At 48.5% G+C, this 16,343-nt stretch overlaps 1 protein-coding gene across 1 annotated transcript in view; it reads right to left on the bottom strand.

Annotated features, from left to right (window-relative positions):
- Positions 1 to 881: 881 nt before the first annotated feature.
- Positions 882 to 16,343, bottom strand: part of LOC134983621 (zinc finger protein 345-like) — a 54,229-nt gene continuing 38,767 nt past the window's right edge. Inside the window, exon 6 of the mRNA XM_063949297.1 lies at positions 882 to 2,466. Within this exon, the coding sequence (XP_063805367.1) occupies positions 1,064 to 2,466 (1,403 nt within the window). The 3' untranslated portion in view covers positions 882 to 1,063. The remainder of the gene's footprint in view (positions 2,467 to 16,343) is intronic.

The following is a 16,343-nucleotide window of genomic DNA, read 5'->3' as shown; positions in this document are numbered from 1 at the left end:
TTCAACAAGGGGACCTTCTTCCTCCCTCTGTATTGGGAGCGTGGCTCCTAATAAGGTACAGGCGGGAGCGGAAAGAGTTTACATCTCCGTCAGAACAGCTCTGTCTGTATAAGATCCCGCTGCCTCACCTCTGTGTACAGCAGCGGTAAATCACCGTGGCAGCGCGTCTCATGTAAGCGGTCTCTGTCAGACCGCATCTCCCATGCTTAACATACAGTCGCCAGCGGAGGGGAGGGGGGGGGGGACTACACAGACAGCATTTGTATAAATATTAATGCAAGTAATTTAACAGTCCAACTCTGCCCAGGCAGGTTGTGGCTGTCCTACCTGAATAGTGCCTCCTCGGATCTCTGCCCGGAAGAAAACAGAAAAAAACCCCAGTGACCTCAGTATGGTGGCTTCCCAGAGGCTATTTAGAGTGGGAAATCTGGCTTAAACAGCCTCCTCTAGCTAACCCCACTCTACCTATACTTGTCACCTGTAAACAGGGACTAAGTATCCAACAAAACTCAAATAAAAGGAAAAGAAAACCTAACTAAAAACTATAGGCATAGAAACTGTGCCTGTACTCCTCAGGCACAAAACTAAAAACTGAGGTAATTCCTGAACAGGATGTAGATGGGAGGGGTTAGAGGGGGGAGGAGTTGATTTCTATAGGTTCTGTGCCAAACTCCCTTCCCACACACTCTAACCCATTAGTAAGTAAGTGCGCAGCGTCCCCCAGATGGATTAAAGAGAAAAACCAATTAATGACAAAGGAGGATGTAGAAGAGATACACAGAAAACGTAGGGAACCAGTAAAGGAGCTGGTACCATATAGCGGGGTGTGAATTTCATTCTGGGAAATCTAGGCGTAAGCTTCAAGATAACCGCACTCAGGCTCAGTGCAGAGTATATTAATACTTGTTATTATTAGTAATAATCACACATTCTGCCGTACAGAACATAAACATGTAAAACATTTCTTACACAGAGAATGAATTATGAGTATTCTCCTGGGTGACCGCACTCGTGTAAAAGTTCTGTCTTACTATAACTCCCTCTCCTTACACTCAGACCTATATCATGGGTTCACTCTTGTGTGACTTTTCTGATGTTTAGTAAGTTGTGAATTGCATGTAAAGCATTTCCCGCATTCAGAGCAAGAATACGGTCTCTCTCCGGTGTGACGTCTCTGATGTATAACAAGTTCTGCATTACTTTTAAACCCTTTCCCACATTCCGAGCAAGAATACGGTCTCTCTCCTGTGTGACTTCTCTGATGTATAACAAGTTCTGATTTAATTGAAAAACCTTTCTCACATTCAGAGCAGGAATATGGGTATGCTCCTGTGTGAATCATCTGATGTCTAACAAGTAGTGCATTTACTTCAAACCCTTTCCCACATTCTGAGCAAGAAAATGGTATCTCACCTGTATGAAATCTCTGATGCCTAACAAGCTCTGGAAAACTTCTATACCCTTCCCCACATTCTGAGCAAGAATATGGTCTCTCTCCGGTGTGAAGACTCTGATGTCTAACAAGTTCTGAATTACTTATACACACTGTCTCACATTCTGAGCAGGAATATGGTCTCTCACCTGTGTGACTTCTCTGATGTACAACAAGTTGAGAATTACGTATAAAGCATTTCCCACATTCCGAGCAAGAATACGGTCTCTCTCCGGTGTGAAGACTCTGATGTCTAACAAGATGTGGATGGCGTGTAAAACATTTCCCACACTCAGAGCAGGAATATGGTCTCTGCCCCGTGTGACTTTTCTGATGTTGAACAAGAACTGATTTAAGTGTAAAAGATTTCCCACAATCAGAGCAGGAAAACGGTTTCTCTCCAGTATGCATTCTCTGATGTCTAACAAGTTCTGAATTACTTATACACACTGTCTCACATTCCGAGCAAGAATATAGTCTCTCACCTGTGTGACTTCTCTGATGTCTAACAAGTAGTGATTTAATTGGAAAACATTTCTCGCATTCCAAGCAAGAATAAGGTCTCTCACCTGTGTGACTTCTCTGATGTATAACAAGTTCTGATTTATATCTAAAACATTTCTTACATTCAGAGCAGGAATGTGGGGATGCTCCTGTATGAATCATCTGATGTTTAACAAGATGTGAATTTACTTTAAAACATTTCCCACATTCTGAGCAAGAAAACAGTTTTTCATCTGTATGAATCATCTGATGTACAAGAAGTTCTGAATTACTTCTAAACCCTTTCCCACATTCTGAGCAGGAATATAGTGGCTCTCCTGTGTGACTCCTCTGATGTATAACAAGGTCTGAATTAAGAGTAAAACATTTTTCACATCCAGAGCAAGACGCATTTGTAATGCAGTTGCTTTTTATACGAGTAGATATTTTCTGTGTATGATCTGCGGCTGTATACATTTCAGTGTGTGTGAGGTCTCCATCACATGAGACTGATTCCTCCTTTATATCAGTAGATGGATCTTTAGATGGGTCTGTGGGTACAAATATAGGAGGTTAGTCATTCAATGTAATTGTCCAATTCACTCCATGTGCTAACCAGACCTTTCCTGGTGTACAGCCATACATCTGAATCTGTGAGGCCTGAGACACTCATGGAAATGTGCACCAGCCCTACGGTAGGTGCAAATTCTTCATCTGAGCAGGGTTGGCTGGTTTAAACCAAATGTTTTTTTTGTTTTTTTTTAAACACATTCTATTTTTTATTTTTTTATCATGCTGTGACCACAGGCACGGTGCCGTGACTTCTTAAAAAAAGCCTATTACCTGTATAATGGAATCCCCCTGGTATTATTCCACATTCTTGTTGCTTGGTTCTTCATTTGAGTGAGCTGAACCAATGCAGTAAATTCACACACAACAGAGAAATAGGTAAGATGGGAGGGTGAACCAGATCAGAGAGGTACTAAATCTTCCTAGAATCAGCTAAGACTCCACAAACTCCTCCCCAACAATCCTAAAGTACAGGAGAAAACCATAACTAATATTCTCATTTTCACTTATCTCGGAGTGTAATTTGTATATGTTTTAATATATTTAGTCTACCTACATATATTCAGATGAAATAGGAATAATAAGCAGTAAAAACTAAGAATTTACTCACCGGTAATTCTATTTCTCATAGTCCGTAGTGGATGCTGGGTACTCCAGAAGGACCACGGGGGGTATAGACGGGCTCTGCGGGAGACTGGGCACTCTTAAAAGAAAGATTAGGTACTATATCTGGTGTGCACTGGCTCCTCCCTCTATGCCCCTCCTCCAGACCTCAGTTAGGGAAACTGTGCCCGGAAGAGCTGACATTACTAGGAAAGGATTTGGAATCCAGGGTAAGACTCATACCAGCCACACCGTACAACTCGTGATAACTATACCCAGTTAACAGTATGAAAGAAGAATGAGCCTCATTAACAGATGGCTCAAAACAATAACCCTTTTGTTAAGCAATAACTATATACATGTATTGCAGAGAGTCCGCACTTGGGACGGGCTCCCAGCATCCACTATGGACTACGAGAAATAGAATTACCGGTGAGTAAATTCTCATTTTCTCTGACGTCCTAGTGGATGCTGGGTACTCCGTAAGGACCATGGGGATTATACCAAAGCTCCCAAACGGGCGGGAGAGTGCGGATGACTCTGCAGCACCGAATGAGCAAACTCAAGGTCCTCCTCAGCCAGGGTATCAAACTTGTAGAATTTTGCAAAAGTGTTTGAACCCGACCAAGTAGCAGCTCGGCAAAGTTGTAAAGCCGAGACCCCTCGGGCAGCCGCCCAAGAAGAGCCCACCTTCATCGTGAACTGGGCTTTTACGGATTTAGGATGCGGCAGGCCAGCCGCAGAATGAGCAAGCTGAATCGTGTTACAGATCCAGCGAGCAATAGTCTGCTTTAAAGCAGGAGCACCCAGCTTGTTGGGTGCATGCAGGATAAATAGCGAGTCAGTTTTCCTGACTCCAGCCGTCCTGGAAACATAGATTTTCAGAGCCCAGACTACGTCCAGCAACTTGGAATCCTCCAAGTCTCGAGTAGCCGCAGGCAGCACAATAGGTTGGTTCAAATGAAACGCTGATACCACCTTATGAAGGAATTGAGGACGAGTCCTCAATTCTGCCCTGTCCATATGGAAAATCAGATATGGGCTTTTATACGACAAAGCCGCCAATTCTGACACCTGCCTGGCCGAAGCCAAGGCCAACAGCATGACCACCTTCCACGCAAGATATTTTAACTCCACGGGTCTTAAGTGGCTCAAACCAATGTGATTTTAGGAAATCCAACACCACGTTGAGATCCCAAGGTGCCACCGGAGGCACAAAAGGGGGCTGAATATGCAGCACTCCCTTAACAAACGTCTGAACTTCAGGCAGTGAAGCCAGTTCTTTTTGAAAGAAAATAGATAGGGCCGAAATCTGGACTTTAATGGATCACAATTTTTGGCCCATAGTCACTCCTGACTGTAGGAAGTGCAGAAATCGACCCAGATGAAATTCCTCTGTTGGGGCCTTTCTGGCCTCACACCAAGCAACATATTTTCGCCATATGCGGTGATAATGTTTTGCTGTCACGTCCTTCCTAGCTTTTATCAGCGTAGGAAAGACTTCCTCTGGAATGCCCTTTTCCCTTAGGATCCGGCGTTCAACCGCCATGCCGTCAAACGCAGGCGTGGTAAGTCTTGGAACAGACAGGGTCCCTGCTGCAGCAGGTCCTGTCGGAGCGGCAGAGGCCATGGGTTCTCTGAGATCATTTCTTGAAGTTCCGGATACCAAGTTCTTCTTGGCCAGTCCGGAACGATGAGTATAGTCCTTACTTCTCTCTTTCTTATTATCCTCAGTACCTTGGGTATGAGAGGAAGAGGAGGGAACACATAAACCGACTGGTACACCCAAGGTGTCACTAAAGCGTCCACAGCTATCGCCTGAGGGTCCCTTGACCTGGCACAATATCTTTTTAGCTTTTTGTTGAGGCGGGACGCCATCATGTCCACATGTGGTTGTTCCCAACGGTTTACAATCAGCTTGAAGACTTCTGGATGAAGTCCCCACTCTCTCGGGTGGAGGTCGTGTCTGCTGAGGAAGGCTTCCTAGTTGTCTACTCCCCGAATGAACACTGCTGACCGTGCTAGCACGTGATTCTTCGCCCATCGAAGAATCCTTGTGGCTTCTGCCATTGCCATCCTGCTTCTGTGCCGCCCTATCGATTTACATGGGCGACTGCCGTGATGTTGTCTGTCTGTATCAGCACCGGTTGGTTTTGAAGCAGGGATTCTGCTTGACTCAGGGCATTGTAAATGGCCCTTAGCTCCAGAATATTTATGTGTAGGGAAGTTTCCTGACTCAACCATTGTCCTTGGAAGTTTCTTTCCTGAGTGACTACCCCCCAACCTCGGAGGCTTGCATCCGTGGTCACCAGGACCCAGTCCTGTATGCCGAATCTGCGGCCTTCGAGAAGATGAGCACTCTGCAGCCACCACAGCAGAGACACCCGGGCCCTCGGGGACAGGGTGATCAACCGATGCATTTGAAGATGCGATCCGGACCACTTGTCCAATAGATCCCACTGGAAGATCCTTGCATGGAACCTGCCGAAGGGAATCGCTTCGTAAGAAGCTACCATCTTTCCCAGGATTCCCCTGCAGTGATGCACCGACACCTGTTTTGGTTTCAAGAGGTCCCTGACCAGAGATGATAATTCCTGGGCCTTCTCCTCCGGGAGAAACACCTTCTTCTGTTCTGTGTCTAGAATCATACCCAGGAACAGCAGACGCGTCGCAGGAATCAGCTGTGACTTTGGGATATTCAGAATCCAGCCGTGCTGATGCAGCACTTCCTGAGATAGTGCTACGCTGATTAGCAACTGCTCTTTGGACCTCGCCTTTATCAGGAGATCGTCCAAGTACGGGATAATTCTAACTCCCTTCTTTCGAAGGAGTATCATCATTTCGGCCATTACCTTGGTAAATACCCTCGGTGCCGTGGACAGACCAAAAGGCAACGTCTGGAATTGGTAATGACAGTCCTGTACCACAAACCTGAGGTACTCCTGGTGAGGTGGGTAAATGGGAACATGTAGGTATGCATCCTTGATGTCCAATGACACTATAAAATCCCCCTCTTCCAGGCTTGCAATAACCGCCCTGAGCGATTCCATCTTGAACTTGAACTTCCTTATATAAGTGTTCAAGGATTTTAAATTTAGGATGGGTCTCACCGAACTGTCTGGTTTCGGTACCACAAACAATGTGGAATAGTAACCCCGTCCCTGTTGAAGGGGGGTACCTTGATTATCGCCTGCTAGAGGTACAGCTTGTGAATAGCTGCCAGTACTACCTAACTTTCTTTGGGAGCAGCCGGTAAGGCTGATTTGAGGTAACGGCGAGGGGGAGTGGCCTCGAACTCCAGCTTGTATCCCTGAGATACCACTTGCAGAACCCAGAGATCCACCTGTGAGCGAACCTACTGGTCGCTGAAGTTCCGGAGACGCGCCCCCACCGCACCTGGCTCCGCCTGTGGAGCCCCAGCGTCATGGACTTAGAGGAAGCGGGGGAGGATATTTGTTCCTGGGAACTGGCTGTCTGGTGCAGCTTTTTCCATTTTCCCTTGCCTCTGTGCAGAGAGGAAGCGCCTCTGACCCGCTTGCCTTTTTGGGGCCGAAAGGACTGTACCTGATAATACGGTGCTTTCTTAGGCTGTGAGGAAACCCGAGGTAAAAATGTCGACTTCCCAGCTGTTGCTGTGGATACGAGGTCCGAGAGACCATCCCCAAACAATTCCTCACCCTTATAAGGCAAAACCTCCATGTGCCTTTTAGAATCAGCATCACCTGTCCACTGCCGAGTCCATAATACTCTTCTGGCAGAAATGGACATTGCATTAATTCTAGATGCCAGCCGGCAAATATCCCTCTGTGCATCTCTCATATATAAGACTACGTCTTTAATATGCTCTATGGTTAGCAAAATAGTATCCCTGTCTAGGGTATCAATATTATCTGACAGGGTATCGGACCAAGCTGCTGCAGCACTACACATCCATGCTGAAGCAATTGCAGGTCTCAGTATAGTACCTGTGTGTGTATATACAGACTTAAGGATAGCCTCCTGCAAACAGAATACCCTTTTTAGTGGTACCTGGTTTAATGTCAGAAATGTGCAACACATTTTTCGTTGCCGTAATCATTCAACGGATGGCCCTTGTGGATTGTACATTAGTCTCATCCTCGTCGACACTGGAGTCAGACTCCGTGTCGACATCTGTGTCTGCCATCTGAGGTAGCGGGCGTTTTTGAGCCCCTGATGGCCTCTGAGATGCCTGGGCAGGCACGGGCTGAGAAGCCGGCTGTCCCACAGCTATTATGTCATCGAACCTTTTATGCAAGGAGTTGACACTGTCGTTTAATACCTTCCACATATCCACCCAATCTGGTATGGCCCCGCAGGGGGTGACATCACACTTATCGGCACCTGCTCCGCCTCCACATAAGTTTCCTCATCAAACATGTCGACACAGCCGTACCGACACACCGCACACACACAGGGAATGCTCTGACTGAGGACAGGACCCCACTAAGTCCTTTGGGGAGACAGAGAGAGACTATGCCAGCCCACACCACAGCGCTATATAATGCAGGGATGCACACTATACAGAGTGATTTTTCCCCTATAGCAGCTAATATACACAGTTATGCACCTAAATTTATGTGCCCCCCCTCTCTCTTTTACCCTAGAAGTCTGGAACTGCAGGGGAGAGCCTGGGGAGCGTCCTTCCAGCGGAGCTGTGAAGAGAAAATGGCGCCGGTGTGCTGAGGAAGACAGCCCCGCCCCTTTCTCGGCGGACTTCTCCCGCTTTTTTATATGCTTTATGGCGGGGGATTATGTACATATACAGTATATTGGCTGTATTATGTGAGGTACTCTAATTGCTGCCCAAGGCGCACCCTCTCCCCCCCCCCCCCAGCGCCCTGCACCCATCAGTGACTGGAGTGTGTGGTGTGCAGAGGGAGCAATGGCGCACAGCTGCAGTGCTGTGCGCTACCTTAATGAAGACCGGAGTCTTCAGCCGCCGGGACCGGACGACCGAGGACTGGGCCTGTGTTCGATCCCTCTGGAGCTAATGGTGTCCAGTAGCCTAAGAAGCCCAAGCTAGCTGCAAGCAGGTAGGTTCGCTTCTCTCCCCTCAGTCCCTCGTAGCAGTGAGTCTGTTGCCAGCAGATCTCACTGAAAATAAAAAACCTAACAAATACTTTGTTTCTATGAAGCTCAGGAGAGCCCCTAGAGTGCATCCAGCTCTGGCCGGGCACAGATACTAACTGAGGTCTGGAGGAGGGGCATAGAGGGAGGAGCCAGTGCACACCAGATATAGTACCTAATCTTTCTTTTAAGAGTGCCCAGTCTCCTGCGGAGCCCGTCTATACCCCCCATGGTCCTTACGGAGTACCCAGCATCCACTAGGACGTCAGAGAAAATGGTTTTATTGAAAGATGTAACATTAACCCTTTCAGTGGTAACTTTTTTGAATTTTGTCACGCCTCCCAAGATTGTTTTTTATATTTTTTACCTGTTGTTGCCAGGGGTTTCATGTGCATTGCCAGGGGTTTTACACACTAGGTGTCATACTCTTTGGCAGGGTTTTCATGCACTACGGGGGTCATTCCGAGTTGATCGTAGCTGTGCTAAATTTAGCACAGCTACGATCATGTTCCCAGACATGAGGGAGGATGCCCAGCACAGGGCTAGTCCGCCCCGCATGTCTATCTGCCCTTCCCCACACAAGTAAAAAAGCATTGCACAGCGGCGATGCTTTTGTACTTGTTGAGTAACTTCCGTCCAGCGCAGCTCCTGCGCCCGGGAGTTGCTCGTCGCAGCGGCTGCATGTGACGTCACGAAGCCGCTGCTGCCCGCCCCCCACATGGTCCTGCCACGCCCCCATAATGGCCCCACCCGCCCACTAGCTGTCAATCAGGCAGAGGTGATCGCTAGGGAACGACGGCCTTTGCCCATTCGGCATGCTGCGGCGCCGGCGCAGTTACGAACCGATTGCTGCGATAAACTGCAGCAAGCAATCGGGTCGGAATGACCCCCCTAAGATCCATGCTCGTTGGCAAGGGGAAAGCTAGTTGCCGAGGGGAATGCTCGTTGCAAAGCAATGCGTACACACTAGGCTGTTTTATAATTCCGATGCGTTGGATCGTGTCGTGCAGTGTATGCCTTAATGCAAAAAAAAGAAAAGAAAAACTACTTTCAAGTAAAAAAGAATATATGATTCTCATACGTCCTAGAAGATGCTGGGGTCCAATTTAGTACCATGGGGTGTAGACTGGTCCCTTGGGAGCCATGGGCACTTTAAGAGTTTAAATAGTGTGGGCTGGCTCCTCCCTCTATGCTCACTCCCGCAGCACTGCCGCCACCCCCTAACAGAGCCAGAAGATACGGTGGTGAGTAGGATGCCAACGCCCCGGTAAGCGAGGAGCCGGTAAGAATGGCGGCATTAGGGTGGGAGCGCAACACTGATGCTGCGCTCTGGAAGGCTCAGAGGTACGTGTGCGGTGCTGTGAGGGGCGTCCTGGGCCAGCGCAATACCCTAAAAACTGGTCACAGAAAGCTACAGGGGCTTGTACTACTGTTAGCTGCAGTTTCACCTCAAGCCAGTATAATACCATAAGTGTGGGAAGGCGCGCCATTACAGTGGGCGGGGCTTGTCCTCAGAGAGGATCCAGCACTCACCAGCGCCATTTTCTCCCTGCAGATCACACACAGAGACACTGACAGGGAGCGCTGCCCTCCACATAACTCCAGCTATCCTGTGCGGTACCAGGGGTTATAGAAGGGAGGGAGCGTGTTTTGTTAACTGTTTGAAGTTACTCCAGTCAGCGCCAGGCATTTATCATATAACTGCCTACTGGGGCGCTGTGTGTGCTGGCTCCTCATATTCTGTGTCTCTCTGAAATACTCTGTGGGGAAACGGTCTCTACATTTATTTGTGTGTGTGTCCTGTGCTGCAGAGTGTTTCTCTTCTCCAGAGGAGTCTATTCCATGTACTCAGGAATGCAATATACTGTCTCAGCCTTCTGAAACCGAACCACCGGTATTAGATTCTCTGGATAGAAGCGACATTGAAATGTTTTTACGTCACATACAGGATTCTGCAGGTTTCATGGTGGAGGCCATGAAGGACCTGGGTCATCTGAATGCAAGGACGTCTTCCATGGCTGTCTCGGCACGCAGGGGTCTCTGGCTACGCCAATGGTCTGGGGATGAGGAATCCAAGAAAAGCGTGGAGAACCTACCCTTCACAGGTCAGGCTCTGTTTGGGGAGGCATTGGATGCGTGGATTTCCACGGCAACCACAGGTAAGTCAACCTTTCTTCCCTCAGCCACTCCACCGACGAGAAAATCTTATCTTCCGTCTACAATGCAGTCCTTTCGGACTGCAAAAGGTTAAAAAGGCCAAGTTCCACTTTCTTCAAAGGTGGTCGAGGGAAATCCAGAAAACCTGCATCAACAGGTTCCCAGGAACAGAAGCCTGGTTATGCTTCCTCAAAATCGTCAGCATGACGGTGGACCTCCTAGCCTGGAGATCGGGCAGATGGGAGCATGACTGAGAAATTTCAGTCACGTCTGGGCGTCATCAGGACTGGACCCTTGGGTGCAAGATATTGTGTCCCAGAGGTACAGACTGGAGTTTCAAGAACTCCCACCTCACAGATTTTTCAAATCAGGCGTACCAGCTTTGCTGACAGAAAGGACTATCCTACAGGAAGCCATTCAAAAATTGGAAAAGCCAAATGTCATTGTTCCAGGTCCACATCATCTGAAAAAAATAAGATTTTAAACCTACCGATAAACATTTTTCTCCTAGTCCATAGAGGATGCTGGGGACTCTGTAAGGACCATGGGGTATAGATGGGCTCCACAGGAGACATGGGCACTTTAAGACCTTTTAATGGCCGTGAACTAGCTCCTCTCTCTATGCCCCTCCTCCAGACCTCAGTTATAGGAACTGTGCCCAGAAGAGACGGACATTTTGAGGAAGGATTTTGTTAATTAAGGGTGAGATACGTACCAGCTCACACCACAACACACCGTACAAGCTGGGATATAACTAAACCAGTTAACAGTATGAACAAATAAGATCAGCAACAGGTTGATCTGAACTGCAACACAACCCTTGTGTAGACTTATCAATAACTATGTACAAGTACTGCAGATTTATTCCGCACTGGGACGGGCGCCCAGCATCCTCTACGGACTAGGAGAAAAAGATTTACTGATAGGTTTAAAATCTTATTTTCTCTTACGTCCTAGAGGATGCTGGGCACTCCGTAAGGACCATGGGGTTTATACCAAAGCTCCAGACCGGGCGGGAGAGTACGAATGACTCTGCAGCACCTATTGAGCAAAAAAGAGAGGTCCTCATCAGCCAGGGTATCAAACTTAAAGAATTTTGCAAAAGTGTTTGAACCCGGCCAAGTAGCTTGCTTGGCAAAGCTGTTAAGCCGAGACGCCTTTGGCAGCCGCCCAAGAAGAGCCCACCTTCCTAGTGGAATGGGCCTTTACTGATTTTGGTAACGACAATCCAGCCGTAGAAGGGGCCTGCTGAATCGTGTTAAAGATCCAGCGTGCGATAGTCTGCTTGGAAGCAGGAGCGCCAACCTTGTTGGCTGCATATAGGATACACAGAGCCTTCGTTTTCCTAATACGAGCCGTCCTGGCTACATAGATTTTTAAAGCCCTGGCTACATCAAGGTACTTGGAATCCTCCAAGACATCCGTAGCCACCAGCACTACAACAGGTTGGTTCATGTGAAACGACGAAACCACCTTAGGTAGAAATTGTGGATGAGTTCTCAATTCCGCTCTATCCACATGGAAAATCAGATAGGGGCTCTTGTAAGACAAGGCCGCCAATTCTGACAACCTCCTTGCAGATGCCAAGGCCAATAACATGACCACTTTCCAAGTGAGAAATTTGAACTCAACAGCTTGAAGTGGTTCAAACCAATGTGATTTAAGGAACTGTAACACCACGTTAAGGTCCCACGGTGCCACTGGGGGCACAAAAGGAGGTTGGATGTGCCGTACTCCCTTCACAAAAGTCTGTACTTCTAGAAGAGAGGACAATTCCTTCTGAAAAAATATTGATAAGTCCGAAATCTGCACCTTAATGGAGCCTAACTTTAGGCCCATATCCAGCCCCGCCTGTAGAAAGTGGAGAAAACGGCCCAGATGGAAATCTTCCGTAGGAGCATTCTTCGATTCACACCAAGACACATAATTCCTCCAGATACGGTGATAATGTTTCACCGTTACCTCCTTCCTAGCTTTAAGCAGAGTAGGGATGACCTCTCCTGGAATACCTTTCCTAGCTAGGATTTGGTGTTCAACCACCATGCTGTCAAACGTAACCGCGGTAAGTCTTGGAACACACACGGCCCCTGTTGTAACAGGTCCTCTCTTAGAGGAAGAGGCCAAGGATCTTCGGTGAGCATTTCCTGAAGATCTGGATACCAGGCCCTTCGAGGCCAATCTGGAACAATGAGTGTCGTTTGAACTCTTGTTCTTCTTATGATCCCCAATATCTTTGGGATGAGTGGAAGTGGAGGGAACACATAGACCGACTGATACACCCACGGTGTCACTAGTGCGTCTACGGCTATTGCTTGAGGGTCCCTCGACCTGGAACAATGCGTCCGAAGCTTTTGTTGAGGCGTGACGCCATCATGTCTATTTGAGGGAGTCCCCAACCGTTTGTCACTTCTGCAAAGACCTCTGATATAGCCCCCACTCTCCTGGATGGAGATCGTGTCTGCTGAGGAAGTCTGCTTCCCAGTTGTCCACTCCCGGGATGAAAACAGCTGACAGAGCGCTTACATGATTTTCCGCCCAGCGAAGAATCCTGGTGGCCTCCGCCATCGCTGCTCTGCTTCTTGTTCCGCACTGGCGGTTTACATGTGCCACGGCTGTGATGTTATCTGACTGGATCAGTACAGGTAGGTTGCAAAGAAGATGCTCCGCCTGTCTCAGGCCGTTGTATATGGCCCTCAATTACAGCAAATTTATGTGCAGACAAGCCTCCTGGCTTGACCATATTCCCTTAAAATGTTTTCTTTGTGTGACCGCTCCCCAGCCTCGGAGGCTCACATCCGTGGTCACCAGAACCCAATCCTGGATTCCGAACCTGCGACCCTCTAGGAAGTGAGCACTGTGGAGCCACCACAGGAGATATCCTGGCCCTGGGGGGCAGGCTTATCATCCGATGCATTTGGAGATGGGACCCTGACCATTTGTCCAGTAGGTCCCACTGAAATGTTCTTGCATGGAACCTGCCAAACGGAATAGCCTCGTAGGCCGCCACCATCTTTCCCGACACTTGAGTGCATTGATGAATAAACACTCTTTTTGGTTTCAGCAGATCCCTGACCATGTTCTGGAGTTCCAGAGCTTTTTCCATTGGGAGAAAAACCCTCTGCCGTTCTGTGTCCAGAATCATGCCCAAAAACGACATTCGAGTTGTCGGCATCAACTGCGACTTTGGCAAATTTAATAGCCAGCCGTGTTGTTGTAGTACCCTCAGAGAGAGTGCCACGCTTTTCAGTAACTGGTCTCTTGATCTCGCCTTTATCAGGAGATTGTCCAAGTACGGGATAATTGTGACACCTTGCTTGCGCAGGAGCACCATCATTTCCGCGATTACCTTGGTGAAAATCCTCGGGGCCGTGGAAAGCCCAACCGGCAACGTCTAAAATTGGTAATGACAATCCTGCACAGCGACTCTCAGGAACGCCTGATGAGGAGGATACATGGGGACATGAAGGTATGCATCCTTTATGTCTAGTGACACCATAAAATCCCCCCCGTCCAGACTGGAAATCACTGCCCGGAGAGATTCCATCTTGAATTTGAATCCTTTCAAATACAGGTTTAGGGATTTTAGGTTCAGAATTGGTCTGACCGAGCCGTCTGGCTTCGGGACCACAAATAGAGTTGAATAAAACCCCTTTCCCTGTTGCAACAGGGGAACCGTGATAATCACTTGCTGTTGACACAGCTTTTGTATCGCAGGTGAAACTATTTCTCTCTCTGAGAGAGAAGCTGGTAAGGCAGATTTGAAAAATCGGTGTGGAGGCACATCTTTGAACTCCAATCTGTATCCTTGGGTTACAATTTCTAGCACCCAAGGATCCAAGTTCGAATGAATCCAGACCTGGCTGAAGACGTGCCCCCACCGGTGCGGACTCCCGCAGCGGAGCCCCAGCGTCATGCGGTGGATTTGGTAGAGGTCGGAGAGGACTTCTGCTCCTGGGAACTAGCCGCAGCTGGTGTTCTTTTCCCTCTACCCTTGCCTCTGGCGATGACGGATGATCCACGTCCCTTTCTACATTTATAAGACCGAAAGGACTGCATCTGGTATGGAGGCATTTTCTTTTGCTGTGGGGGAACAAAAGGCAAAAAGAAGACTTACCCGCGGTAGCTGTGGAAACCAGGTCCGCGAAGCCGTCCCCAAACAAAAGTTCACCCATGTACGGCAAGGCCTCCATAAGTCTCTTGGAGTCAGCATCACCAGTCCATTGACGGGTCCACAACGCCCTCCTAGCTGAAATTGCCATGGCATTGGCCCTTGATCCCAAGAGGCCAATATCTCTCGCAGCCTCCCTTAGGTATAACGCTGCGTCCTTGATGTGACCCAATGTCAACAATACACCCTCCCTGTCGAGGGTGTCCATGTCAGATGACAAGTTATCTGCCCATCCTGCAATCGCACTACTCACCAATTCCGACGCTACCGCCGGTCTGAGCAGGGTTCCCGTAGTTGCATAAATCGATTTCAAGGTAGTTTCCTGCCTGCGATCTGCAAGATCCTTTAGTGTCGCCGTGTCTGGAGACGGTAGAGCCACCTTTTTGGATAAACGCGCCAAAGCCTTATCTACCGTGGGTGATGATTCCCACCGTAACCTGCCCTGTGAGAGGAAAGGATACGACATAACAATTCTCTTAGGAATCTGCAGTCTTTTGTCTGGAGTTACCCAAGCTTTTTCAAATAGAGCGTTCAGCTCATGGGATGGGGGAAATGTTACCTCAGGTTTCTTCTCCTTAAACATACAGACCCGTGTGTCAGGGTCAGAAGGGTCCTCTGTGATATGTAATACATCTTTTATTGCAATAATCATGTACTGAATACTCTTGGCCACCCTTGGGTGTAACCGAGCGTCATCATAGTCGACACTGGAGTCGGAATCCGTGTCGGTATCAGTGTCTGCTATCTGGGTAAAGGGACGTTTCTGGGATCCTGATGGGTTCTGTGACACATTAATATCCATGGATTGTCTCCATGCTTGGTTCTGGGACTCAGATTTGTCCAACCTTTTATGTAATAAAGCCACACTTGCATTCATCAAAACATTCCACATGTCTACCCAATCAGCAGTCGGCGGTGCCGTCGGAGTCACTATTACATTCTGCTCCGCATCCTCTCTGGAAGAGCCTTCCGCCTCAGACATGTCGACACACACGTACTGACACCCCCACACACACTGGGATATAGGGGACAGACCCACAATAAGGTCCTTTAGAGAGACAGAGAGGGAGTTTGCCAGCTCACACCCAGCGCCACTGCAGTCTGAAATATTAATAACGTCCCAGACCTGTAAGCGCTTTTTGTATCACACTAGTACCAAATTAATGTGCCCCCCCCCCCCTCCCTGATTTGCACCCTGTTACTTGTATACAGCGGTGAAGGGAGTCTGGGAGCAGCGTCTCTGCAGCAAGCTGTGGAGAAAATGGATCTGGTTAGAGCTGAGGGACTAAGCTCAGCCCCCCTCGATGGCGCGCTTCGGTCCCGCTAATTTTTATACTGGCGGGGTTCTGTATATACTGCCCATGCAGTATCTATGCGTGCTGCCAGTGAACTTTAATAAGGGTAATTATTGCTGCCCAGGGCGCCCCCCCCTGCGCCCTGCACCCTTGCTGTGCCTCGTGTGTGTGTGTGTGTGTGTGTGGGAGCAATGGCGCGCTGCGCGGTACCTCACGAAGATCTGAAGTCTTCTGCTGCCTTTGAAGTCTTCTTGCTTCTCATACTCACCCGGCTTCTATCTTCTGGCTCTGTGAGGAGGACGGCGGCGCGGCTCTGAGACGAACAGCTAGGCGTACCAAGTGCTCCGACCCTCTGGAGCTAATGGTGTCCAGTAGCCTAAGAAGCAGAGCCGATCAGTAAAGTAGGTCTGCTTCTCTCTCCTCAGTCCCACGAAGCAGGGATCCTGTTGCCAGCAGTGCTCTCTGAAAATAAAAAACCTATCAAAGTCTTTTTCCAGAGAAACTCAGTAGAGCTCCCCTAGTGTGCAACCAGTCTCCTCTGGGTACA

Source organism: Pseudophryne corroboree (genome assembly GCF_028390025.1).
Source record: "Pseudophryne corroboree isolate aPseCor3 chromosome 3 unlocalized genomic scaffold, aPseCor3.hap2 SUPER_3_unloc_2, whole genome shotgun sequence".
Lineage (NCBI taxonomy): Eukaryota > Metazoa > Chordata > Amphibia > Anura > Myobatrachidae > Pseudophryne > Pseudophryne corroboree.
The sequence above is the reverse complement of the archived record's forward strand: the minus strand, read 5'-3'. Positions and strand labels throughout refer to the sequence as shown.